Below are 26,779 nucleotides of genomic sequence, written 5' to 3' on the forward strand. Positions count from 1 at the left end.
AGATAGATGGATAGATAGATAGATAGATAGATTCCAAATGAAAGTTTGACAAAACTGTGAGAAAGTTGCCACCTTGTGTCCAAACAGACGTACTGACAATATTAGTTTTAGTTTTGTGCAGGCATTTAGGCCTCCGTGTACTAAACAATCCGGGTCTTGTGCGATTTATGTTTTTGTTGGGTAATGTAGTTTTTACACACATTCGTCACACTTTACGCGCTTTACGCAGTACTTCAACTCCCACAATTCCTCGCGTGCTTCTGTGCGTGCTTGTCAAGGGTTATGGGGTCTTCTTGAAGCGTAGATAAATCGCAACTCTCTCTTTAACAACTAAATAAGGTAAGCTTCAAATTCAGTTTTTACTCTAACAACCCAGCTGGGTCGAACCCACTGTTTATGAATATCACTTTTGTGGCTCCAGTTCTGCACATTTGCACATTTGAGCAGTTGTATAAGTAGCATCTTGGCTAAGTTGTTAGCCGGCTAACGTGAGCTAGCTGGTTGCTAGTGAAAATTAATGTAATAATTCTGCAACTTATTTCAATTTAACTCAGATAACAGAAACCTTTCTCACGGTTGATTGTTTGCCTTTGAGTGAGAAAGGTTTTTTACTTTTTTTAATCATACGTTTGATGTTTAAATAATATTTTTTTGCACTCTTAGGACTAAGAGTTTAAAAATTATATATATTTAATTTTATTTATTTTTATTGGATTGATATATTGAATTTTTAAAAGTGTGAACTATGTTCTATGTTTGATAAATTGTAAAAACAATACGTACAGTTGTGTTCAGAAATATTTGGAGAGTTTTGATGATATTGGTGATATTCACCACCGAAATGGGTTAGAAATAAAACAAGCCAGATGTAATCAATACTTTTTTTTTAATCACTGGCAAATGGCAGGCATTTTAAGCAAAATACCACAATTTTTCTGGACTCAAAAGTGTTTTGACAACGTGACATGATTGTTACATGATCGTAACTATAACACCGCTGTTCTCACATCATTTGATCTGTTTATATTGGGAAGAGGTTTCGTCCACTTCATTTGTCTTTGAGGGGCTTCCAGTACTTTTATTACTTTTTAACAGTGTACATTTGCGATACGTTTGTGTATACAGTATGTATGTATGTAAAGGCTCAACTCGGTATCTAATGAGCTTCAAATCTTTTATTCACTACTTTAGTCTCGGTTTAACAATGGCGTGGATCACACCTTGTCACAATAAATAGTTTTAATATCACCCACTGTGTCTAAATTTTGTTGAGCTCTAGAAAATGTCTTAATGGCTTAAAATGCATGTAATTCATCAATGGTAAATGTCATTATTTTACTAAACCTCTTACATTTTGCTACATTTTGGTCATGTCTTGACTGTTTATTTTATTTCAAAACTATTGTGGTGCCATATAAAAGCAAAATCCTAAAACAACTCTGTTATTGTATTGAAAGTGTTTTTTTTAAAGAAGTCTATTCTCGCACCAACGCTGCACTATTGTAAGTTTGACAACCTGAAGTTTATAACAAAGATCCCTTACATGCTTTTTGTGTGTGCAGATGGCAGCTGACTCCACAGATAAAAAGGATGCCGAATCCTCAACAAGTAAAGACAGAGAAAGGAGACGTTCACGAGAACGGGACCGCAAACCATCACCTTTGCGCAAACGCCATCGGTCCCGTGAACGAAATCGCTCCAAATCTCCAGATAGGTACTGAAGCAATTGATCAGATTAAGTTCTGATGATTATTGTTTTACCTGGTCTGTGTTATTGTTTCTACATGTCTAAGCACATGATTCCTCCCGATTTGTTTTGCAATAACAGAGACCGCCGCATGAAAGACAAGGACAGAGACAAGGATCGTGATAGAGACAAAGACAGAGACAAAGACAGAGACAGGGGCCGCAAGGACAGAGACAGCCACCGCCGTGATAAAGATCGCAGTAAGAGGTATGTAGAGGATCAGTAACTTATTTTTTTCTTTTGTTTGAGCATGTCTGAACAGAGGGATACATTTTTTTCTGTCCCATTTGGTTCATCAGGTGTATAAAAGTTAAATGGTTAAATGATGGTAATTTCCTTGTTTTTTTTTTTTTTAATCTTGAACGTTTCTCACTCATTTACAGAAGCCCCTCACCAAAGTCTAAGGATGGCAAGATGAAGAGAGAGAAGGATATAAAACTAGAGGAAGAAGAAGATGAAAAAAAGAAAAAGGTATGATTTTGATTTAAATTGCAAATAGACTTTAATTCCTCCAGCTGACGTGCTGGTCAAATACTCAGGAACAGATATGGCAAATCTGGATTTGATAAAGATTGTTGGAACATAAAAACCCATTCAATCCACTTCATTAAGGTTGTGATGTATGGCACTGGCTCTGGTGGGGGTTTTGCTATCCGTGTGCGGTTGTTTCAAGTGTCTGAACCAAACTGTGTTGTGGTTTAGGTCCAACCATTGTCTTTGGAGGAGCTTCTGGCCAAGAAAAAGGCAGAGGAGGAAGCAGAAGCAAAAGTAAGACGATTCCTGAGATATACATACTCCCTTCTTCTCTTGATACTGTTTAATTCCTCAACTCTTTTTCTTTTCTTTTCTTTAGCCCAAGTTCTTGTCAAGAGCAGAGCGGGAAGCTGAGGCCCTGAAGCGCAGAGAGCAGCAGGTAGAGGAGAAGAAGAAAGTAATAGATGACGAGAGAAAGAAAAGAAGGGCGTTCCAGGACATGGGGAGAAAAATGATGGGTGCGTTTCAGCCTGTCGCTCTATAACAGTTCTGCATCATGTTCTTCTATAGAGGCAAATGTATAACAAGTGGCACTGTCTTATCACAGAGGACCCCCAAGAAAGGGAGAGACGAGAGAGAAGGGAGAGGATGGAGCGAGAGAACAACGGGAATGAAGATGACGATGAACGACAGAAGCTCAGAACGGAGAAAGATAAAAGTAAAGAACTCCACGCCATTAAGGTTGGTTTTGAGAGTTTAGATTGTGTTATATGCACCAAACACAAACAATTGTGGTTTTAAAGAAGGGTGTTTCCCACGAATGTGACTATACACTTCTCTGTGAAGGAGGTGGACACTCTTGAGAGTCCCAGTCTTTAAAGAGGTCAAATGGAAACTTCATGTACATAACTTGGTCACACACACACACACACACACACACACACACACACACACACACACACACACACACACAGGTTTGACGAAAACACAAAGCAACATCTATTGGTTACAGGAAGTGTAAGACCCCACAAAAAAGGGAGAAAAAAGCCTTTATGAACCAAAGAAACCTCCACAAAAATGTGAGAGACGGATGATGTCAGAGAAAAAACTATTACTTCAAATTGTTGAAGTTTATCCTACAAACTGAGTCATGTGGTAACCTTGGTTTTTCACATGCTGCTTCTGTCAAATAAAACTTCATCTTAGGTTGTACTTATGTAATTTTAAGACTTCACAAGAACCAGAAGATGCTTCTTGTGCTGATATCTAAAGTTAATACAATATTCTCAAACGATAAAATGTAAACTACACATTTGAATAAAAAAAAGAACAACAACAAAGTATAAGAAGAATAATGAATGAAAGGCAACCAAAATAAAACTACTTTGGGCCCCTGAGCAAGGTCCTTAACCCCACTAGCTCCCTGCCCGCCAGAATAATGGCAGCCCACTGCTCTAGTCTAATTAGTGATGGGGTAAAAGCAGAGGACACATTTCTGAGTGTTTCCATGGATACTGACAAATAAAGAGATTATTATATTAAAAAGTCTCAGTCATATTTTGCTCTCCTTTTAAATCATATTAAGACTTTAAAAAATGATAAACAACACACATACTGTTATTGATAAATATTGTAATTGTGTTACAGGAGCGGTATCTAGGTGGTGTTAAAAAACGGCGGCGAACTCGTCACCTCAACGACAGGAAGTTTGTTTTTGAGTGGGACGCTTCAGAGGACACTTCGGTTGACTACAACCCCATGTGAGTTAATTGTGAGCTCACAGTTGTGTGATGAAGCTTTTTTATTTTAAGTGTAAACTCACTCAGACCTTTTTTACAGTTACAAGGAGAAACATTCGGTGCAGCTGTATGGGCGGGGCTTCATAGCTGGCATCGACTTGAAGCAACAAAAAAGAGAGCAGTCACGTTTCTATGGCGATCTGATGGAGAAAAGACGCACGCTGGAAGAGAAAGAGCAGGAAGAGTGAGTCAAACTGTGAAATTATTCAGATTATATGCAAATAAACATTTATGTAATTACAAATAATCCAAATAGTGTAAAGTAAATGACCTGTTGTGTTCACGTTTTACCACCATCTTCCCTCAGGGTAAGATTAAAGAAGATGCGTAAGAAGGAAGCCAAGCAGCGCTGGGACGACAGACATTGGTCTCAGAAGAAACTGGATGAGATGACGGACAGAGACTGGCGAATCTTCAGGGAGGATTACAGCATCACCACCAAGGGAGGAAAGATCCCCAATCCCATCAGGAACTGGAAGGAGTACCAGCTGCCCGCGCACATCCTGGAGGTCATCGACAAATGCGGCTACAAGGTTGGATTCAGTTCAGTTTGTCCATCTGTGCAAACCCTGCCTGCAGCTGTAAAATGACATTTGTGTCGGAGCTCAGTTGTGGTTAAACATAGACACACACCTGTGTTGATCTCACTCTGATAAATGTTGCTATCGATGTTTGTTAAACTCATTTTAATAATGTTTCATTTTGTCTCCACTAGGATCCAACCCCGATTCAGAGGCAGGCCATTCCTATTGGCTTACAGAACCGTGACATCATCGGTGTGGCCGAGACGGGTAGCGGTAAAACAGCAGCCTTCCTCATTCCACTGCTGGTCTGGATCACAACTCTGCCCAAGATTGACAGGTAACATCTGAAACTTGAGTAAACTTCCGGTGAACCCACTCATCTGTGTTCAAACCTTCACCGTCTTGTCTGTCTCTCTGCGCGGCAGGATTGAAGACTCGGACCAGGGTCCGTACGCTGTTATCTTGGCTCCAACTCGTGAGTTGGCTCAGCAGATTGAAGAAGAAACCATCAAATTCGGAAAACCTCTGGGCATTCGAACTGTGGCTGTGATTGGAGGAATCTCCAGAGAGGACCAAGGGTTCAGGCTCAGGATGGGCTGTGAGGTGAAAGCTTTAGCTGTTTGTGGTCACTACAGGCTTCATGAGTTTACAGACTGAATTCAGAAAGCAGCAATGCTGCTAAGAGTCTACTTTGGAATGCGACTTTCATTCTAAATGGCAAAATGATAAATATTTGATTTTAAATACTGCGTAGAGAAATCATAAACAAGAACATCCCTCTAACTTGAGCTCTGTCTTGAGATTCATCACCTTTTATTCAAAGCAAAATGAGTGAACTGACAGCTTTCTGCACATGCCATAATCAATGTAGCCTAGTCTGTTTATTTATTATCATTGTACTTTTGTCACATTTTTTTTAAGGTTAATACTAAGACATTGTATTTATCTTTTATACAAATAATTTCATAACGGCTTATAGTGGAACTTTAAGGTCAATTTAATGTACGACGCATCACATTACAGTTATACAACAAGTCGTTCCAGTGTTGGCAGATTAATTTGAGCTTGAGCTGAGTCTGAAACACTTTGAGAAGGCTTTAATATTTAGTTTTTATTCAGATTATATGTTTGACTGATACAGCTGCGGCTAGTTGTTTAATAACTTGACGGCTAAGGCCCAACCCCATTAATTAGTGTCACCTCTTTCTTCATTTTAATTTTCTTCATTTTAAGAGTCATGAAACCGATTTACTGGGGGCAGGTTGTATAAGATTCTTCAATGCAAACATTTTCATCTAATTTTGTTTAAACACTGTTAAAAGTGTGTATCTGAAGAACCATGCAGCAGCACCGCTTTGTCCTGCTCCTCCATCCCAGAGGGAATCTGGACACATGAGCTGCTGGCGTGAATGTGTGAAACGTGGGACTGGGAATCAGGATTCAGCCCGAGTGTCGCTGTGTGCACTTGTTGTAAACCTGCAGACAGGGACAAAACCAAACAAATGAAAACATCTACTAGAACATTTATAATGTAAACTTGATGGATTTGGATGCGTTTGAGTATCGCAACTTGCAAGGAAAATCGAGGAGAACGACGGTAGACCCAACATCAACGCCCCAAAAACGGCATATTTTGGCTGCAAATTATCACCAATGTTTTAATGCATTTTGCTCTTCATCAACAGTTTAAATAAACCGTGAGCTTGATAACAAGCTGTATGTTTACTTGTTTTGTGTGACAGATCGTCATTGCCACCCCTGGTCGTCTGATCGACGTGCTGGAGAACCGTTACCTGGTCCTGGGCCGCTGCACCTACGTGGTGCTGGATGAGGCCGATCGTATGATTGACATGGGCTTCGAGCCTGACGTCCAAAAGATTCTGGAGTACATCCCGGTGACCAATCAGAAACCAGACACCGATGAAGCAGAGGACCCCGAGAAAATGACAATGAACTTTGAATCTGGGAAACACAAATACAGACAAGTATGAATATATTTCAGAACCAGACTGCTCTGTTGGCCTCATGTGCTCCCTTTCGTTTTTCTTATTTATAAGGTTTCTCTTTGATTTGTGTGTTCACTTGCAGACGGTTATGTTTACGGCTACGATGCCTCCAGCTGTGGAGAGGCTGGCCAGGAGCTACCTGAGACGTCCTGCTGTGGTTTACATCGGCTCTGCTGGTAAACCTCACGAGAGAGTGGAACAGAAGGTCCTGCTCATGGGGGAGGGAGAGAAGAGGTGAGACCGACTCCAAACGGCAGCAAACATCTGAGCCGGAGTTCAGTTAACTGAGCCTTTTGTATCATGTGCTCCACAGGAAAAAGATGCTGGAGGTTTTGGCGCATGGCTTCGAGCCGCCCATCATCATCTTCGTCAACCAGAAGAAGGGTTGCGACGTTCTGGCCAAGTCTCTGGAGAAGATGGGAGTAAGTCCTGTTAGCGTACAGCAGCAGCACAAAAGAGAAGCATTAACCCTTGAACCGGACGGAGTCTGTACCATCGGGTTTAAGGGATTAAAGATGTTTAGATTAAGATCATCAGCCACATCATCAGGGGCACCTTGCTTGTACCAGGGTGGACCCCGTTTTACCTTCAGAACTTCCCAAGTTCTTTGCAGAATACATTCAACAAGGTGTTTGAAGCATCGTCAGAGAACACCAGGGCATTTTCCTCCAAACTGCTCCTTGCTGGACATCCTTCACTTTTTCTGACCATTCTCTGTCAACCCCAGAAATGGTTGTGCGTAAAAAAAAAATCCCAGTAAATCAGACCAGTAAACCTATTAGCTGACGACATATTTATTTAAACTCACCATTTAAGCCAGAATGTAAATGTGCTTCTTTTGACCAATTATTCCTAAAAAGGATTTTTTTTTTTTGTTTGTTTTCCACCACTTCTGTTCCTCGCTCCTCTTGTCTGGTCATGGGTTCGTTCAGAGCCTCAGACCTCATGGCTCCGGTAGACAGAACCTCCCGTCGAGTCCAGGTCTCAGCTGATTTGAGCTACTAACGACTGACGGTTCTGATGCGTCCACGAATCAGTTGTCTCTCCTGAAGGTTTTTAAAACGGCCACACCGAGACTTGCTTGCACTTATTCTCAACTCAGTCCCCCAGGGACGTCCGCTGACCACCTGCGTCTCTAACTTGGGTTCCCTGTGTTGTTACGCTCACTAAATAAGCTGTGTGCACATCAATCTCCCAGCAACCGCAGTGCAGCGTTGCTCTTCAGTCCAGAACACAGGAATCCTGCTCTCCGAGTCGATTTGTTGTCCTGCCAACATCTACAGTCCTGCCTTTTAACTTGGCTCTTGACAAATTGAATCCAAGTCGTGCACATCTGGGCATCCAAAGCGATGAAGGGGGAGCTGGTAGTTGTCAGCTACACGGCTAGATGGCGTAGTTGGCTCGTCCTTGGCTGGAGACGTACTGGCTGTGATTGTAACGTTACCTTGTTGGGGGCAGGGCCGTGCCTGCCAACGGTCACGGAGACTTCATACAAACGATGAAAAACTTTTCGTGGTGCAACATCACTCAGGTGTAATGACAGATGCAATGTAATGTCTGAATTTAGTTTAAGTGGACTAAAGCCAGAGTTGGATACAGCGACGTTAATCTCGGGACATCTTTTCTTCTCCTCAGTACAACGCCTGCACGCTCCACGGTGGCAAAGGCCAGGAGCAGAGAGAGTTTGCTCTCTCCAACCTTAAGGCAGGAGCCAAAGATATCCTGGTGGCCACAGATGTTGCTGGTCGAGGTATCGATATCCAGGACGTCTCCATGGTCATCAACTACGACATGGCCAAGAACATTGAAGGTAAGAGGCCTCATTCTTTTATCAATGTCTTGTTTTTTGATTTAGTTTGATAAGTATTGAGTAACATAGATATGAGTCTGACGGTGTCCCTCTTTCTCCTCCTCCAGATTACATTCATCGTATCGGTCGTACGGGTCGTGCCGGTAAGAGTGGTGTGGCCATGACTTTCCTCACTAAGGAGGACTCTGCCGTGTTTTATGACTTGAAGCAGGCCATCCTGGAGAGCCCGGTCTCCACCTGCCCGCCGGAGCTGACCAACCACCCAGACGCCCAGCACAAACCTGGAACCATCCTGACCAAGAAGAGGCGCGAGGAGACCATCTTTGCTTGATTTTCTTTTTTATTTCCAATGAACAGACTGCACTGCAGGTTCCAACGTATTGCATTGTATTATGTAATGTCCTTTTTGGGGGGAAAAGACTGGTGAGAGAGGAATGGACCGCTGCGCTTGTTATCCGCCTGTAAACAGGAGTCTGGTTACCTGCATTGTTTAAATGCCACACGTGATAAACGGCAGCCAGATATGACCGGGTCTTTTTCTTCTTTGTTTCCCTAAAGTAAACTTCTCACCATAATTTTAGTCCTCTAAATGTGTAAGAGCCCCATCCTAGATGTGATGTGGGTTTCTTTTGCTTTGGATGTATCTGTAGACTAAATTGCAATCAGCTGTTTTAAATATAAACATTTTTATGATGTGACTACAACAAATATGTGTGTTTGTCCCTTCAAAAGTGTAAATATTTTCAAGTAATAGATTACCAAAGAGGGAACTTCTCCCCTTGTTTACATGCCAGTTTGCTCATAAATGTTACTAGTTTTATTCTTAGATTAAAACTGGATTTATTAGTAGGATATGCTTGTTTGAAAAGTCTCAAATTCAAAACCTTTCTTGCACAAAACTCGGAGGATGCTGTCTATGCCTCACAATAATCAGATTAAAAAAAAAAAAAAAGTTTTGCATAAGAAAACACGAAGGGTGCCGACCTTTGCACCCGACTGTAGCGTAATGTCAGTTTCTACACGTCCAGTGCAGCTTGACACACCAATGGTCACTTGAGCTCATAATAATAAACACAAACTAACAATTAAAAGTACATAAAATGTCATGTTTATTTAGTTTAAATCATATTTCACTTAGCATTGTAAATCTATTTTCAAATACAAAGCATTCTTTACAGCATCAGGCAGGAAACATCTCACTTTTTACACATTTTATGTCTCTTTTGATAAACAAAGGGAAGAGGCGTGTCAGGCCACGCTAGCACGCTGTAGTAGTCTGGTGGATATATGGTTATATTTAGTGCAGTTATTGCATTACAAAGCAACCATCCCGAAAACAAAGTAGTGCAATCATTTAGTCGTTTTTTTTTTTTTAAGTTTTTTTTTTAGTTTTTAAACTACTCACACGAAAAAAGGAAGTCCAGATGGTCTAAGGCGTTTATAGTTTTTCAATGTTAGGCTTCATATTGCATACAGAATAAGACAGAAAACTAAATTATAACCATTGTAAAAATTGTGCTTCATAAATCGGAAAAAACCTCAACCGCTTTTTTATCAGTTGCTATATTGGTCCGCTTTGAAAAACATACTCTGCCAAAATACAACGAAAGAAGCTCATCGGTGAACTAAGACATGCAAGGATTTGATAATTCACTCGCTCCTTTTATCACTAATTGGAAAAAATAAAACTAAATAAACAAACCGCAGCCTTGATCTGGGACTATTTATAGTGAGTGACTCCTAGAAGTGCTTCAACGAGGTGTGTGAGGTGTGTGTGCGAAGAGGGAAGCTCATTTTTAGTCATGTTTGTGGTGCGAGGAGTGAGTAGCCCCAAAGACAAGACCATCACAAGACGACAAGAGTCAGAATCTGTGCATTACTAAAATACTTAACCAAGAAAATAAATCAAACGTAAACGATCAGATTTCATGCAACACTTGCATAGATTTTTTTCTCTTTTTTTTTTTCATCATGCTTATTATTTTCTCTTCAAAATATATAGAACACTTGATAAATACCAGTGAGACATAGAAGCAGTAAAACCGGTAAACACTGACCCCGTGTACAAAAACAAAACCAAATGAAAAGGGCTCTGGGCCCGCCAGCCTCACGTCAAACGTCACGTCATTGGCTCATGGACTGGAAATGGTGCAGGAACAGAGTGACGCTGCGTCACGCGTGCTACGAGTCCTCCGGGAGCCCGACGTGAAGTTGAGCGTGACGGGTGTGTGGGACTTACACCTGAGGATCCACCTTTTTTTTTTTTTTTTAAACCAGCTGTTAAAACTGCAGTACATGGACGTGATGTGATGTCACACACACACACATACACACACACGCACACACACAGGGTGCAATCAGTGTGGGAATATTGGATGCTACAATCAATAACGTGCTACAATCGAATGATGGGGTGAGACGGTTTGTGTCACCAGGTGGTGCAAGAGGTGCAAAAGGCATGCGAGCTTACATTCTGTGAAGCTTGGACTTGAAGAGGAGCTGCAGCCGTGCAGCGTGTGCTCGTGTGAATGAGTCGATGTAAACAAGTGTTTTGGCAAATGATTCAACCCTTGAAATATCTAAAAACCTTCCCCTTTCCTTGATTACATTTACATTCCGTTTGCCCAGTTTAGATTTATCGAGGTGTCGGAGAGAGAGTGATTGTGCAACAGCAAAGACGAGTGATGCCCCTCAGGTGGCACATTGCAGCCTTACATTGTGACTGTTCAGGGACTGGACTGGATGGCAACAAACAAGTCCACATCAGCAAAGTCAAACAAAGAAAGTAGCAATGAAACAAAAAAACTGGGTGCCCATACAATATATACAATATAATCAAATACATTACTATTACCCAAAAATGGATTCAACACAGGACATTCCTACAATAGTTTTGCCATAAACATCATTCACTTCCTGGTCAACCGTAATGTGCAAATAGTCTTAAAATAATTATACATGCAATAGTAAAGATAGAAGTCTTAGGAATTTTAAGGCCGGTACATGAGACATCCTAGGAGAGGAAAACCTTAGGCGAAGCAGCTAAAGATTGAGTTTACGTACAGCTGGTAGCCTGAAACCTCTCTGTTGCAGGGGGAGTAGCCCTGTTGACTTTAATCTAAAGGAGATGACCCCCCCCCCCCCCCAAGATGCGGGGGCATCCCTCGGTTTACACAAACTTGGAGGTCTGGAGGATTGATAGCTGGGTTTCTGGATAACAAAGTGGATATCTGTTTCTGCCAGGAAAGTTTTGAGCTGACTTTTGGAAAGGTGTTTCACCTCTGAATCGCTTGTTTGGGGCTGTGTGGCAGTTGAAGGGCCGTGGGGGGGTTTTGATTGCGACCTGGAGGCCGGGAGTGGCCCCCGTTTCAGTAGTTGTCTCGGGGCCAGGGGCGGCTTCGCTGGCGGTTGTTTCTCTGGTTGTGACCTTGCTGAGCTTCACGCTGGAGCAGCCTGTCCTGGGACTCGTGCCCGTTGGTGCTGTGGGCGCTGCCCGCGTGCCCGTGGTGGGAGGGGTACATGTCCCTGTACGTGCGAGCATGGCAGGGGGAGGCGTAGCCGTCCTCTTCCTCCTCCTCTTCCTCCTCCTCCTCCTCCTCCTCCTCCTCCACCCCCCGATGACACGGGCTCCCCCTGTGGCCGCGGGACAGAGAGTCACTAGCCTCGTCGGATGGCATGAGACTGTCCTGCTCCAGGGGGGAGTGGGCCTCCTCGCCAGCCTCCTCCTCCTCCTCCTCATCCACCTGCAAGCCCACCGCCTCGTGGGGCTGTACCTGATTCTTGTTCTGCTGCATTTCGAGTGGTTGTGGAGATAAAAAGAGAAAGAAAGTGTAAAAAGACATTGCTAAAAACAGCTTTAGAAAGGTGCTCAGACAGAAAATACAAAGAGACAAAAGATTGCCAACACTTTCACATCCTCACCCTCTGAAAATAACAGCCTAAGTCACATTTTCCTCAAATATGACTTAAAGGGGACCTATTATGGCATCTAATACCTATTTTAAACAGGCCTTGAATGTCTTAAAAACAAGCTTTTGAGTGTTTTTGCTAAATAAATTAGAAATTCAGCCTCTGAGCCATGTCTTTATCTTCCCAGTCTCTAACCTCATTATCTATGTGGGATTCTGAGTGGGCGGGGCTATGATAATGAGGCTCTGTGCTGATTGGCTGCATGAATGATGCGATACACCGCTACGAAAAAACGGCGGAAGCTCCGGCCGGCGGAGTTACCGTGTCCTAACTGCATGCGATGCGAGCGAGCGTCAGCGACAAAATCAATTCCATTGCTTTATTTTCTATTGGACTGTCCTGCGACTCTACAAAAACCTCCTGCGACTCTACAAAACCTCCTGCGACTCTACAAAAACCTCAATAAAGTGGCAGCTGCTGGAGGGAGATGGACAGAGAGTACGATGTCACGCAGTGCGACGCCATAGTCGGACGCTCGCATGCATTTAGGACACGGTGTTTAGTTGTGGGCGTGGTTTCACGCATCGCTCCCGTCGTTACGTAACGGGCTCCGCGGGCTCCGCTACGAAAGGAAAGCGCCTGGAGAAAACTTGCATTGTAATAGAAGCTATATAATGAATTTAATTGAATATATATACTGTACATATACACAACCACATTTGAAAAAAACAACAACCAAGAAACAAAAAACACAAAACTGATCAGTCATAATAATAATACTCGTGATTTCAGTGGTAATTCTGACAATAACAATGGTAGTTATTATCACGATTGGTTCCTGTTTGGTGTTAACTGATCATTGCTTCTACTTCTGTGATCTGTAAAGTACAGCTAGGGTCCCGCCGGGCTTGGGGTTTGTGTAGTCCAATACTGATGTCCAATATGATGTCATTATATGATCAATAATGATGTCAATAACTACCCAACAGAGCAGTGTCATCATCATGAAGACACCAAAGACATCAGACTTGACTCGAGCACGAATAAAATATAACAGCTGAAACTGAACAGACAGAAACTAAACCTACATATCATACATCAGCAACTAGTTAAAAGCGACGAGCTCAGCTCATGGATTGGTTCAGTTTTCCGGTAAGTGATGAACATTCCCCAGGGATCAGTGTCCGAGGTATCGCAACAATAGGAATGTGATTCTTAAGAAATGTCCTTAATCGATTGCTGTTGACCGTATCCAACGTAGTCCACTAAAAGAGAACAGCTCTCACTCCCGTCTTGTAACCCTTCCCTTTACTCTCACTGATACTTCTTCACCCAGCATGCACTCTGTTCTTCACTCCCCATTGCCCTGCACAGTTAAACCCCCTCAGCTTCTCTCTCTCCCAACAGATCATGTTATCTGCAGGCATCATATTGCACGGGGACTCCCGTCTGTCCTCATCAGTCAACGTATCCACCACCAGATCATAGATGTGGTCCCACCTCCACCTGAAAACCACCTGTTACTCCTGCTGCACATCTCACAGCTGCCGTGTCTCCTCCATACACGTCCTGTACCACTCCAACGTACCTTTCTGCCACTCTGGGCTTCCTCATACTCTACTACAGCTCCTCCTGTGGCACTCCATCTGACCTCCGCTGCACTTCTCCACCAGCAAAACAAACGCAGCATCTGCAGCGTTCTGTCTTGGCATGAAACCCTACTGCTGCCCACATCTCTCCGAGATGTTGCTGAACAATCTAGTGAAATACTCACGTTCACACCTCTACCGGTGCACCATCAGGATCAGCTGCCTTTCCCTTCTTTATTCTCGGTCTCGGCCTGCAGATGCTGCGCCTTCTACTCTTCTCTCTCTAATTTATCCATTCATCCGCTCTCCAAATTACTCTTTCCATCTTGCCCACTCTCCTCATCCGTAAGCACATTCCTTTACATGCTCACCCTTACCTGCTACACCTCCGTCCAATCTTCAATCTGAAAGTCTTTTTATCCAGGAATATTAGTATATCTACACGATCAGGGATCAGACCATCTGCTTAGCGTACACGTTCTTCTACGACTGACATAAGACTGTGTTTCAATAAATAATTAATCGGCCCATCCGTCGTTCAAATCCAGCATTTGGGGTGAAAGGCATGTGGCAGCCCCCTCCTCCCCCCTTGACAGGTTTGGTATTCCCTTGCAGACAAACTTCATTAAATAACAGAAAAATCAATGGCTTTTTAAGTGCTGTATTTTCAATGGCGCTTAGAATAAAAATGACGTGACAAATTACTCTCAAAGTTAAAAGAGAGTAATTTGTACAGCCTTTAAGGTAAAAATGACCTTAATCAAACACCTCAACCAGCATCACCCTACCTTCAGCTAGAAGCCTCCGTTATCTTTCACTGGTTGATTATGTTACTGTGTGAATTTGATTATAGTTCTCATAAAAAAGAAAATAACTACCAGTCAAAATTGGTATTGACAATGCAAAACATCAGAAAAGAGCTATAGAAATATTTTAATGAAACAACATGCCTCTTCCCTCTGTGAAACATTTAAGATATAAAATACCTCTTTTGTGGTTGTTTGGGTTGAACAGATTGTATCTGACTTTTGTTACATGTGAACAATAACAGTAAGGAGATTCGGTTGCATTCAGGTAAGATCCTTAAGGGAAATCAAAGATCAGAAGTGGTAAAAAAAAAAAAAAAGATATTGGTGCATTCTTTACTTACACTTATAATAGTAAGTGGTTTATATCTGTGAGAGGAGGAAATCATCTAAGCCAGTGCAGGATTAAAGATGTAAAAATGCCAAGTAGCAGTGCAGCTGGACCTGTGCAGTGCACGTGTGCGGTATGTGGGGGAGACTATGAGCAAAAGATTTCCAAGCTATTTAGTTGTTCCTGAATACACCTGATGCGTGTGATACTTTTTGTTTCAGCTCCAATCATTTGCCTTTAAGTTCAGGTTTTGCAAGCCGTGATGCCGCTCTGAGTGGGGACAACATTCACAAAGCATGCTGGGACACGGTCAACACCCAAACACAATAACAAACCAGTGGATCATTTTGTCATTTCAAATAATTGTAATTTAGTCAAATTGAAGGCAGAACTTCACTGCTTTGTGAATTTTTGTCCCAGGAAGCGTTTGGGGCAGTGAGTTACCTGAAACCATCAGGTAAGGGAAAGGAGGCAGGATGCAATAAACAAAAACAACTCATAACATCTTATCTTTTCTGAGTGAATAAAACGCGGTTCGTTCAGCGTCTCAGCATCTGTGCTGCGTTCGGGTGTCAGGAGGTTTGTGAGAGGGGGTAGTGCAAATACGTATCATGTAAACCCTACTACTCACCCCGGGTTGAAAGCCATCATTCAATTAATTCCTGTGTTTCAGAAAACTGCAAAAAATGTTAAGCATGGATGAGTGACAAGACAGGATGACCGGAAACAGAATCAAGGCACAGGAGTGAGTCTGCTGGAGGAGACGGCGACAACAAATCCAAACAAGATCCCAGCTCAAGAGACTTGAGACGGCGTGAACAGGGTCACAGTTTCAGACGCACTGACACTAACACACCTGCAGACTGGAGATGGCCGAGGGCGGGGTCATTAGACTCTGCTCCAGTAACGGATTGAGGGGGGTGTTGCCCGGCAGGTGAGTGGCGCGCCAGTAGACGTCCAGGTACTCGGACAGATGCTCACACGCGTCTTCCAGCTGGTTCTCATCCAAAATTACGTCAAACATATCCTGCAAGTAAACAACAAAAAATAAACAAGAGTTAGCGCCTGGAGTGTGTAGAGAAGCTCACTAAAGGGATTCATTCACAGGTTGGACCTTTATTACCTTTTCTTCTTTAAACGTGGCACCTTATTAGGTATGACTAACTTTCGGACTGCCGTTCAAATCATAATAAATGACAGCAGCTGTTCTTTACCATTTTACAGAATCGTGTTGATTGGTGATGAAATAAATTGTGGGTTGCAGCCTTGGTGTGCAAACATGTTAACTCGTAGCACGGTACGATCGCGGTGCTACAAGCTCAGACATACTAGCCTGCTACTCCAGGATTCGAGACCTACCATAATCTGGAGCTGCTCATCCTTTAGACATGAACTGTTGGACAAATGAACATTTCCAGCTTCTAGATGGAAAACCACAGTTGTTACTGTTCACTTTGAGGAGCAAGGAGCACACACCTGTCAAGTTTTGAATTTAAAAATAAGGGACATTTTCTGCCAAACGCTGTACCACCAGCCCAACTGAGGTTACATTTTAAGACCGGTTTAGAAGAAATCTAAAATAACTACCTGTCAACCACAAACTACAATTATGTAGTAGTTCAGAATCTGATAGGCCTACCATTTTTGACTCTGAAATGCTGTGGACATTCCTATGTATGTAATTCTTACAATAGAGCCTAAATGAAAACACAAAAGTGAATTAAATCACTTGTATTTATTTTAAATGTTTTCAGTTTATATACACATTGATTGTCTTCAAGTGAAACATTTTCTTTTTATTTTTATTTTTCACTCATGTTGCTCTCTGGCCTTCACTGACTGATGACACAGATGGATGTTTCTGTCTCTCCAGCTTGTGCTGCTGACGGATATCGGTTGTCCCCCCGTCAGAGACACTAACATCGCAGTTACACATCTTTCAGCACCATCCTGCTCCTGATTTGATTGATTTTGAGTTTTATTTCGGTTCATTTGGATACAACATAATACAACATAAAAATAGTCCAATATTTTAAATGGCACCGAAAAGGTATAGGCTGAAGCCAAGGCTTATTATGCCTACCCTTTTATGAACCTCGACTCAGGAGGTTTTATACAAAACAAAACTAGTAATTTAGATTCAAACGTTGAAAAAGAATGGATATATTGGACAAGTAACAGAGGTATCTAGACAAGAAGCAAAGATAAAAAAATAAAGACAAAAACAAAACAAAAAACATACTATAAATTACAAGGAGTGATAAATTAAGTGGTTTTTGGCTAGAGACTGTACAGCGTGGAGAGCAGAGGTTATGAGTAGGGTGTGTAAAAAGAATTTAACGTACCAAGTGGCGTACAGGGCACCTGGTATGATGTGGTGATGCTTCACCAACTCCTCGGCTAAACGGCCGCGGAGAGCGGTCGTGCAAACACATGCTTCAAATTGCTACTTTCATGGTATTATTATAATATTATCATATCAATGTTTTATATCTATTTAGTATGTTATTTTTGAACTTATTTTTGAATTTGGTTACAGTAATGCATAGTTTTAGTTCATTTTCTAAATGATTCCATAGCTGGACCCCCTTTATTGATATACAGGTGCTTTTAGTATTGGTCCATACACCCACTTTCTTAAAAATACATGACCCCCTAAAGCTGTATTAATGTCCACTAGGTCCTCCAATTTTAGGGTGTTTGTTTTAATAAAGAGTGGGTTGGTTGGAGCAAGGTAGTCTGCATCCTCTTTAGGAAAGTAAATTTGGTATCCCATTTTTAGAGATATTTACACAAACGAAGTCTTGGCTTTTTTGGCAGAAATGCCTTCACTCTTGTTACATCCATCGATCTCTGATTTATTGTTCCGAGTTTGCTCCCGTTGTTGCCACTAACCTCGCGAGAACGGCCACCCAGGCTACAAACAACAAGCGGCAGTTCTCATGAGGCCAGTGACAATTCAGTTTGGATAGACACAGGAACGCTTTTTAAAAATGATTATGTTATAAAATGGGAAATTTACGGGAAAATACTAATATGGGGGGACGGCGGGAAAGAGGGGTAAAATATGGTAGTTTCCCGGCCAAAACGGGAGATGAACCGATGAACCGACCTGATCGCTGACATGTTTTCGCAACAGCTGAATGTGATATTGTACTTAAGTGAACTTCAACTTGACATGTAAGGTGTCATTGAAACTTTAAACACGTATTAAACACGCTGAGTAGGACGGAGCAGATGCACTCACAGGGGGGCACTGAGATAGTTTATCAGCAGCCATCATCTGCACATTCAGGTGCTTGCTCTGAGACTTCCCCCTGGATTTGATCAGCCTCTGCAGCACCTACGACAAACAGGAAGAGAGGAAAGGTTACAGATCCAGGAGTGGGAGGCAGCCGGAAGTCATTGTGGATGAGCACGTACCTTGGGCGAGGAAACTTTAACGTAGACGATGATGGGCGCGAGGGAGGTCTTGGCGAGTTGCGTGGGGTGGTTGATGGTGTCTGCGTCCAGAACCACCAGCTGCAGAGTTTTGGCGAGCTCGAATATCCTCTCAATCTCACTCTGAACCTCCGCTGTACAAAGAAGTGGCATTTTCCAAGTTCAGTGTTATCCGCTGTCTGGAGTGTGAGGCCTGTAGTGTTGTCATGCGGACGTTAGTGCAGTTACCGAGGCTGGAGCGGGTGTTGGATCTCTCCATTATTGGTCTTTTGTTGAGGACCGACCTCTTGGCTAAGGACAGGTCAGCAGTTACGTGGGTGATTGAGATTCTGCATACAAAATTAAACACACAGATGTTTATTTAAGGCCTGTTTTTTAACTATCTCTGGCTTTATAAGTTGTTTCTTCTTTTATTACTGACCTTCCCTCAAATCTGTGTTTCAGGAAGTCAAAAAGAGCTTTCTGCATCATGTCGGTCACCTAGACAGAAAGGAAATGAAACACACTGTTTTAGACCCATCACATCATTAGACCAGGGACATTCAAACCCTTGGTGTTAGATATCCATCTAATACTCATGTGATGTCTCTAAAACTCCTCCAGACAAGTACAAGCATGTATTTAAGATCCCACAATTTACACGGCATGGTGAGGACCAAAAATATGGGAAATCATAATTATAAAGAACCTTTTTCGTTAAGATAAACCGAGTAAGTCAGCAAGGACACGGTAACCACCCTGTCAGAGCTTGAGGGACGACCCTTCAGAGGGACGTTGATCTCGGCTGCAGAGCTCTTTTGTGTGTGTGTTTCAGATAAAACAACTTGAAAGTTGAGAATGAACCTACGGGGGAGAAGGGGACAACTCTCCACAGTTCAGATGGGAAACACCTGTAGATGCGTAGAAAGATTTCTTATCTGCATCAAAGTGGCTCTGGGAAATATTTTCCTCCAAATTGTCATTAATGATTTTAGAAAATCAGTTATTATGTTTGTTTGGGTTTTAGTTTGTAAGTAAATGAGTCAGAAGACTTTCTGCATTTGATGTTTGTGTTCATTTTAGAGCCGTGCAACGACATCACTTTTCTGTTTGCAGTTTATTTTTTTTTTTTTGGTTCACATTTATGCATCCCTCCATCCATCCAGTTTCTATACCCGTTTAATCCTCAGCAGGGTCCCAGGGGTCTGCTGGAGTCTATCCCAGCTCATTATAGGCGGGAGGGAGGGGTTCACCCTGGACAGATCACCAGTCCATCGCAGGCTTATTCACACTCACACCTCTGGGCAATTTCAAAACATCAATTAACCTACTGGCATGTTTTTGGACTGTGGGAGGAAGCCCGAGTAACCGGAGGGAAACCATGCTAGCACGGGGAGAACATGCAAACTCCACACAGAAAGACCCCCGCCGGACCTGTATGCAGGGGCGTCAATTGGGTATGGCAAGGTACGGCAGCCACCACACCTTGGCTTCAAGGGAAAATGTAAATATTTGTTTTTTAAATACATTTATGGAATTACTCTGTGTCTATTTGTATTGATTATTCTATTACTTGATACATATAGAATAACTACAAATGCAAATCAGAACATGATCGTTTTCACTAGTTATTTTACACTGCAAAAACTCAAAATCTTAACAAGAATATTTGTCTTATTTCTAGTTAAAATGTCTAATTTTTAGTCAAAAAAAATATCATTACATTTAGGACAAGACTCAAAAACAACCATTTTCACCTGTTTCAAGTAGATTTTCACTTAAAATAGGTGGAAAAATCTGCCAGTGGAACAAGATTTTTTTGCTTGTAATGAGAAGATAAATCTTGTTCCACTGGCAGATTTTTCTACTTATTTCAAGTGAAAATTTACTTGAAACAGGTGAAAATGGTCAAATAACAAGTTATTTTTCTGGTGATGACTCTTGTTTTAAGTGTAATGAGATTTTCTGACTAAAAATGAGACATTTTAACTAGAAATAAGACAAATATTCCTGGTAAGATTTTGAGTTTTTGCAGTGAGCGAGACTGCATTTGAAAAAGTTCCAATTTTCTTGACCACACATAAGCTCCATAGCAGACTTCTGTGATGAGTATTTGCTGGACGTGTTGATTGATACTCTAGTTAAATTCTGTGACTCGTAACCTTGCCATACCTTAGCTTCCACTGAATTGACGCCACTGCCAGGGAGGCAAACCAGGAACCTTCTCACTGTGAGGCAACAGTTCTAACCACCAAGCCACCGTGCTGCCTACTCTTATCCATATTAAGTAAATATGTATTTTCTATATTCCCACTATCAATATTCAGTTTTCAAGTCTAACTTTTTACTTTCTCTTCAGCCTGAACCTCAGGACCTCAGAACCAAACAGCAACACAGAATGAAGGTGTATATTTGTGGTTGTTGAAACTGAAACAAGTCACGTCAGGATATCTGGATTTCCAAAAGTGACTTTTTGGTCCGACTGTATTTGGATAATTCAAAAGCTTGTAATGAATGCAGCAGTGCAGGGAGAGTGTTGACATAGCAAACAGCAAAAGTGCAGCGGAAACACTTGTTTTGTTAGCTGGAGGTGAATGAGGAGAGTCTGACCTCGTAGCCCTTCAGCGATGGTCCCACGAGGACCACCGGCCTCATGGACGGCACCACGTCATACGGAGGGACATGCTCCTGTTAATGGGAGGCCGGCAGGAAAATGGACGAGGAAGAGAGAAAACAAGGGTAAGTTATAATGCTGGGTGGGTTTACTTGTGACAAAATAAACATATTTAGATGTTTTTTTTCCCACTAAGACAATAGTCTAAGAATTAGGCATGAATTCCACGCTGTTTGCTCACATTTGTGTCAGTTCCTACAAAATAGCAAAACTTTCATGCAAATATTTGATTTGATTTGATTTATTTTATTTTTGTACATGTAAAAAAAAAGAAACAACACTTCATGAGAAGTTTAAGAAAACAATAACAAAACAAAACAAAGAATTTCATCCTTTAAAACTTGCTAACTTGATTTACATGTGACAAAAAAGGAGTAGGAAGAAGTGTAAACTTATTAAGTCCTACCCCCATTCACTGATCATTTAACCTGTATTTATAATTATTCACACACTGTACTCACACTGCTAAGTAACAGTATTATTATTATTATTATTATTATTATTATTATTATTATTATTATTATTATTATTATTATTATTACTATTATATACTGTAATTATACTCACATACATACTTATACATGCATACATACATACACATAGTTGAATATTTCTATATATTTGTAAACATATGCCCATATAGATATTTATATAAAAAGACTTATTTACACTATATATATATATATATAAATATGACCTGTCTTTAATATTTCTTAGTGAATTAAATATATTTGTCGACGCTTGTATAAACTTTTTAATATCTGCAATAACTAATAAGTCAGAAGTCAAACTAAAAGCCAGAAAATATTGACTCTTACAACATGCTCCATCATCACAAAGTGTGGAGACGTACCTGTTTTTGCTTCTGTTTAGCTTGTGAGAACAAAAATAAGACAATCAATGAGGGCAGGAAGGTTAAGAGGCAGCAGGTGGTGGCGTCCGCTCCGGCTCCAGGCAGGACTAACTGCAGTACTTACATTCACCTGCGGATGGCGGCGTCGTCCTCCACGACCCAGTTACCATGTCACCCAAACTGGAGGAGTTGCCTCCCGTCTTCCTGTAACAACAGCAGCGCGCTGACTTATCACCTTTACATTGTGGAAATGAATGGTGCGAGCAGCCAGGTGGCCCAGAGCGTTATCTGACCTCTGTTTCTGCTCCTGTTTGAGTCTCATGGCCTCCAGCCGTAGAGGGCTGGGGATGAAGGCGATGTCAGCGCCCTCCTTCACTAACCGGCCGATCCACCAGTCATTGTTGTATTTCTGTAGAACGCAGCACAATAACAGCAAAGCGTTAAACATTCATGTGTTCATGTAATGGAGATGGTCCGTCATCGTCGGCCGAGGGTCAGGTCTCACTTCTTTGATGTGCAGGAAGTCTTTGGCATCGAAGTTGACTGCAGCTCCTTGGACTGGACAGTCCTCATCCAGAGCTCCACAGTAACTCACATTTGTCTTTACTGCAAATGCTACAGGTTTGGACTGTGGTAAAAACATAAATAAATTAAAGGATTAAAAAAAAACTCCAAAAAACAGGGCCTCTTGTCTGTGATGGGGAATAAATGCAGAGATATAAACACTAGGGGGGCCAGACTACAGCTGTTAAAGGAGCTGTATGTAAGAGCAATAATAAAACGAATCATAAAATGACCCCGATATGTCAACAGACATTTAAAAATCATGTTCATTTCAAATACTTATGTCACTGACAACAGCACTCAAGCCAGGATATTCCAGTTTAAAAAGAGGAGTTGCAGCCCTCAACTGATGTTTATGTTGTCATTTTTTGTTTTGGCCTGAAGCTCCACCCTCCACCTATCTCCCAATCACCAAGTCAGTATTGTTTCTGAAGCTCCACCCTCCACCTATCTCCCAATCACCAAGTCAGTATTGTTTCTGAAGCTCCACCCTCCACCTATCTCCCAATCACAAAGTCAGTATTGTTTCTGAAGCTCCACCCTCCACCTATCTCCCAATCACCAAGTCAGTATTGTTTCTGAAGCTCCACCCTCCACCTATCTCCCAATCACCAAGTCAGTATTGTTTCTGAAGCTCCACCCTCCACCTATCTCCCAATCACCAAGTCAGTATTGTTTCTGAAGCTCCACCCTCCACCTATCTCCCAATCACCAAGTCAGTATTGTTTCTGAAGCTCCACCCTCCACCTATCTCCCAATCACCAAGTCAGTAATGTTTCGGCATCCGGGTTGCCAGCTCGGCTCTAATTATGGCAGCCATGGCAGCCTACGTTCCTGCTGCATTCTGCAGCCTACCTGGCAACCTCTGGTCGGGGGGAGGAGGGGGAGGGTACATGCCGCTCAACAATATTTTGAAAGTGACTGCAGTACCAGTTTTGGCCATTTCTTACAGACGGCTCCTTTAAAGGTGACCCATGACCTGGACTCCCCCCTCAAAGGTTGTTTTACATACTAAAAACACAACAATTCAGCTTATTTTCTAAGCAGAGTTATGGTTAGTGTCCCAGCCGAGCACAAAGACATCGATGTACCAAAGCAGGCGTCAGAGATGGAGACGCGACGACTTCCATCTTTGTTCAATGATTGAAACAACACACAGAGGTCAAAGTGAGCCGCCTGAGATAACGAACCTCAAACTAACTCTTAAATCTTAGCATTCAAGAATCAGCAGCCTAAATGTTTTGGGTTTTTTTCAGAGCCAAAAACCAATTTGCACTGTCAGATGTCATCTGTCTCTGCTCCGTGACCAGGAACACTGGTTTGAACAGTTCAGGTCAGAAATATAGGGGGGATTTTTCTCATTAAGTTTCCTCCAGACACGTTTACACTGCCACAGGAAGCACATAACTTTTGGTTCATCCCAATCGGAGGGTCGGCGTTTGACAGACGGCAGCCTCGAGACAACGAGCTAGAAAGCTACCCGATCCTGATTCTGATTCTGATTCTGATCCTGATTCTGATTCTGATCCCGATCTCGATCCCGATCCTGATTCTGATCCTGATTCTGATTCTGATTCTGATCCTGATCCTGATCCTGATCCTGATCCTGATCCTGAACCTGATCCTGATTCTGATCCTGATCCTGATCCTGATTTGGAGGTAAAATTATACGATCTCAAAACATCTGACTGACCTCATTCTAGGAAATGAGTTGTGTAAAGTAAAAGTCGATTAACTTACTGAAACTCAGAGAAATTGCTTCTTAAATTTTTAATAGAATAATCAAATACAAGATGTATTTCACTGCCACCAAGACTGATGCTGTTTTTGAAGCGTGGTCGAGCAGCAGTGGACCATCAGTCCATAAACGCGGCCGCTGACGGATGTGCATCCATTTACACTACGACTGTTCAGTCTGGGGCAGCGCACGTTCAACATGCACACCCAAACAGAACACGGCCAAGCTTTTCTACTGCAGAAACCAGGCAGCGGCGCAGAGGAAACCAGCGTGTTTTGCACCTAAAGTTCATTCAACTGGAATAAATAGTGAAGGGATTGTCTGGAACAGCTGAGCAAAGCACCATATTGGCCCGAATATAAGGCGACCCTGATTATAAGACGACCCCCTCTTTTTCAAGACTCAAGTTTGAAAAAACACCACTTTTTGAACACCAAATTCAATTTTCATACAAAAAATAATGACAGTACATCTGAAACAAATGATTATAACAATATATTCGAGAGAAAAAGCTTGTTATTTTGCCTCATTCAAATCATCATCTTGAAGTTTGCATCATAACTTCTCCTCAGCTACCGTTAACCAGCCGATCTACCACCCACTTTTCTCGTTTCTCCATCTTCTGTTATCTCTTCTCTTATTTTATTCTCTTTTCTTTCTTAGTGCTATTTTTTATTTTTCTTCTTCGTGACAGGGGTTCGCTTTGGCCTGGGGAGTTAAGTTCAGCATTCACTTTAAAGATATCTGGCGCCATCTAGTGTTGTGAATGGGTATAACGTCTAGACCCCGAATGTAAGACGACCCCCACTTTTTCAGTCTTATTTCAATGCAAAAAACACCGTCTTATATTCGGGCCAATACGGTATGTGTTACGTATGTCACTTGTGGATGAAGTGGTGAAAATCACACGACGGCGTACCTTTGCTCTGTCGAGCTGCTGCTGTGCCTGGCGTTCGGCTTCACGCCGATACGCCTCGCGGTCCTCCTCGGCTGACAGGTCTGAATCCGACGGTCTACTGGTATACGAATCAGCTGACCCCTGCCGGGAGAGAGTCATCATTCACAATACGGTGATTTTTCTATTTTCACAAACTGGTATGTTCGTACCGGGTCTCGCGCCGACATCCCCTGCAGCATAGAACTGCAGTGAAATCAGAAACACAGACCTGCCGTTTCATCAGTGTTGTGCACATCTGTTTTTCTGCCGTTCTGCACGCAGGTGTGCATGCAAATATGCGTCTGCATTCACGACCACATTCATGCGTGAGCCTGTGTGGATCTACAAAACAATGAGTTGCTCTCACACACCAGCCATCTTCTGAGAGACCAAATTTAGCACAAAGGAGCCAACTGCTTCCTCCTCTCTCTGTATCTGCTTGGCCCCAATCCATCCCAGCATCCCCCACAGTGCACCACATACATCCTTTATTCCCCCGTTCCTTCTCCAGGGACATCTTCTCATTACCAAAATATGTACGCGTTATCAATTTTCAACGTAAGGACACGTACCAGGGATGGCTGCAACAAAGAAAAATGGACAGAAACATTTCACACAAAAGTACAAAATAAAAGTGGTTTTCAGTCACAAAGTGGGACCAGTGATTGTTTTCTTGCATTTCTCTGTCATGAACTGTACTGGAGACAGTCTGTCATCGTGAAGATTGCCTTTCACTGCATCACAAATGTGAAGTTTTTACCTTTAAAGTATAGTTAAATTGTTAAATTGATAATAAAATGAATGTTTGCTGTCGTGATGTAGATTTCTAAATACAGATGCAAAATACTGTGTGTGTGAGTTTGTGTTTGTGTGTGTGTGTGAGAGAGAGAGAGAGAGCGAAAGAGAGCGAGAGCAATCTATATTTGGTGCCAACTTGTCTTGTGAGAAGGAAATCGGAGCTTAATCTGTCAGTGATGAGTGCAGCTGCAGTAATAAAACCACATCAGGAGAGAAAATGACAAAATCCAGGAGGAAAATAAGAGAAGAATTTCACAAGTGCATGAAAAGGTGTTATTGAACAGCTCAGACTATCTCATAAGTAACCGTAGTGGTGAATAAAGCAAAGTGTGAAATAAAACGGCAGATGAAACTATGTTTCACGTTGGCTTCTCTCTCCTCCAGAGTGCAGCGATTCAGTCCCGGTCATCCATCTTGTCAACGTATACAAACGGATCCTCGGGAGGACCAATTAGCAACGGCGCAACAAAAACACAGTTCAGGCACAAAATATGAAAAGAAGCGCCCAAACACAGAGAGAGAGAGAGAGAACAACCACCACCTTTGCTTTCTCAGCAATTCAAAACACATGATCCAGGAGGACTGATTATCGACGGGACCGCTGCGAGCGAACGAGCGAGCGAGCACCTCTCCTCGTTTCTTTTTTTGGTGCGGTGTCTATGTTAGATAACTACATCTGATTTCCAGCACTCACAAGCTCTGCAGGCAACACTGCACCATCGCCAGAGCAGCACCGACGGAGGGATAGGAAGAACGGATGGAAACAGGAGGAGAGGGGGAGAGATAAGATGGGGGAACGC

The 26,779-nt window shown here is 42.2% G+C and overlaps 2 protein-coding genes across 5 annotated transcripts in view; one reads left to right on the top strand and one right to left on the bottom strand.

The window, feature by feature from the left end:
• The first annotated feature begins 222 nt into the window (after positions 1-222).
• ddx23 (DEAD (Asp-Glu-Ala-Asp) box polypeptide 23) lies at positions 223-9,231 on the top strand. The gene is made up of 17 exons (XM_061735390.1): positions 223-339; positions 1,563-1,714; positions 1,829-1,954; positions 2,131-2,218; positions 2,450-2,515; positions 2,601-2,739; positions 2,829-2,962; positions 3,869-3,981; positions 4,061-4,204; positions 4,328-4,553; positions 4,736-4,881; positions 4,970-5,147; positions 6,287-6,529; positions 6,633-6,784; positions 6,864-6,972; positions 8,186-8,360; positions 8,468-9,231. The coding sequence occupies exons 2-17, from the start codon at positions 1,563-1,565 to the stop codon at positions 8,689-8,691; spliced, it is 2,415 nt and encodes an 804-aa protein (XP_061591374.1). The 5' UTR covers positions 223-339; the 3' UTR covers positions 8,692-9,231.
• A 224-nt stretch (positions 9,232-9,455) lies between these two features.
• Positions 9,456-26,779, bottom strand: part of cacnb3a (calcium channel, voltage-dependent, beta 3a) — a 30,569-nt gene continuing 13,245 nt past the window's right edge. For 2 of the 4 annotated variants that reach the window (XM_061735391.1, XM_061735394.1), the window contains 12 exons: positions 25,164-25,283; positions 22,448-22,570; positions 22,236-22,351; positions 22,067-22,146; positions 21,943-21,962; positions 21,026-21,103; positions 18,858-18,916; positions 18,665-18,765; positions 18,419-18,570; positions 18,243-18,338; positions 15,852-16,022; positions 9,456-12,148 (listed from right to left, as the gene is read on the bottom strand). In XM_061735391.1, the coding sequence (XP_061591375.1) occupies positions 11,729-12,148; positions 15,852-16,022; positions 18,243-18,338; positions 18,419-18,570; positions 18,665-18,765; positions 18,858-18,916; positions 21,026-21,103; positions 21,943-21,962; positions 22,067-22,146; positions 22,236-22,351; positions 22,448-22,570; positions 25,164-25,283 (1,536 nt within the window). In that variant the 3' untranslated portion in view covers positions 9,456-11,728. Of the gene's footprint in view, positions 12,149-15,626; positions 15,673-15,851; positions 16,023-18,242; positions 18,339-18,418; positions 18,571-18,664; positions 18,766-18,857; positions 18,917-21,025; positions 21,104-21,942; positions 21,963-22,066; positions 22,147-22,235; positions 22,352-22,447; positions 22,571-25,163; positions 25,284-26,779 lie in introns of all 4 variants that reach the window. The other 2 variants (XM_061735395.1, XM_061735393.1) reach the window with 2 other exon arrangements.

The sequence above is a fragment of the Cololabis saira genome, chromosome 12 (genome assembly GCF_033807715.1).
Source record: "Cololabis saira isolate AMF1-May2022 chromosome 12, fColSai1.1, whole genome shotgun sequence".
In the NCBI taxonomy this organism is placed as follows: domain Eukaryota; kingdom Metazoa; phylum Chordata; class Actinopteri; order Beloniformes; family Belonidae; genus Cololabis; species Cololabis saira.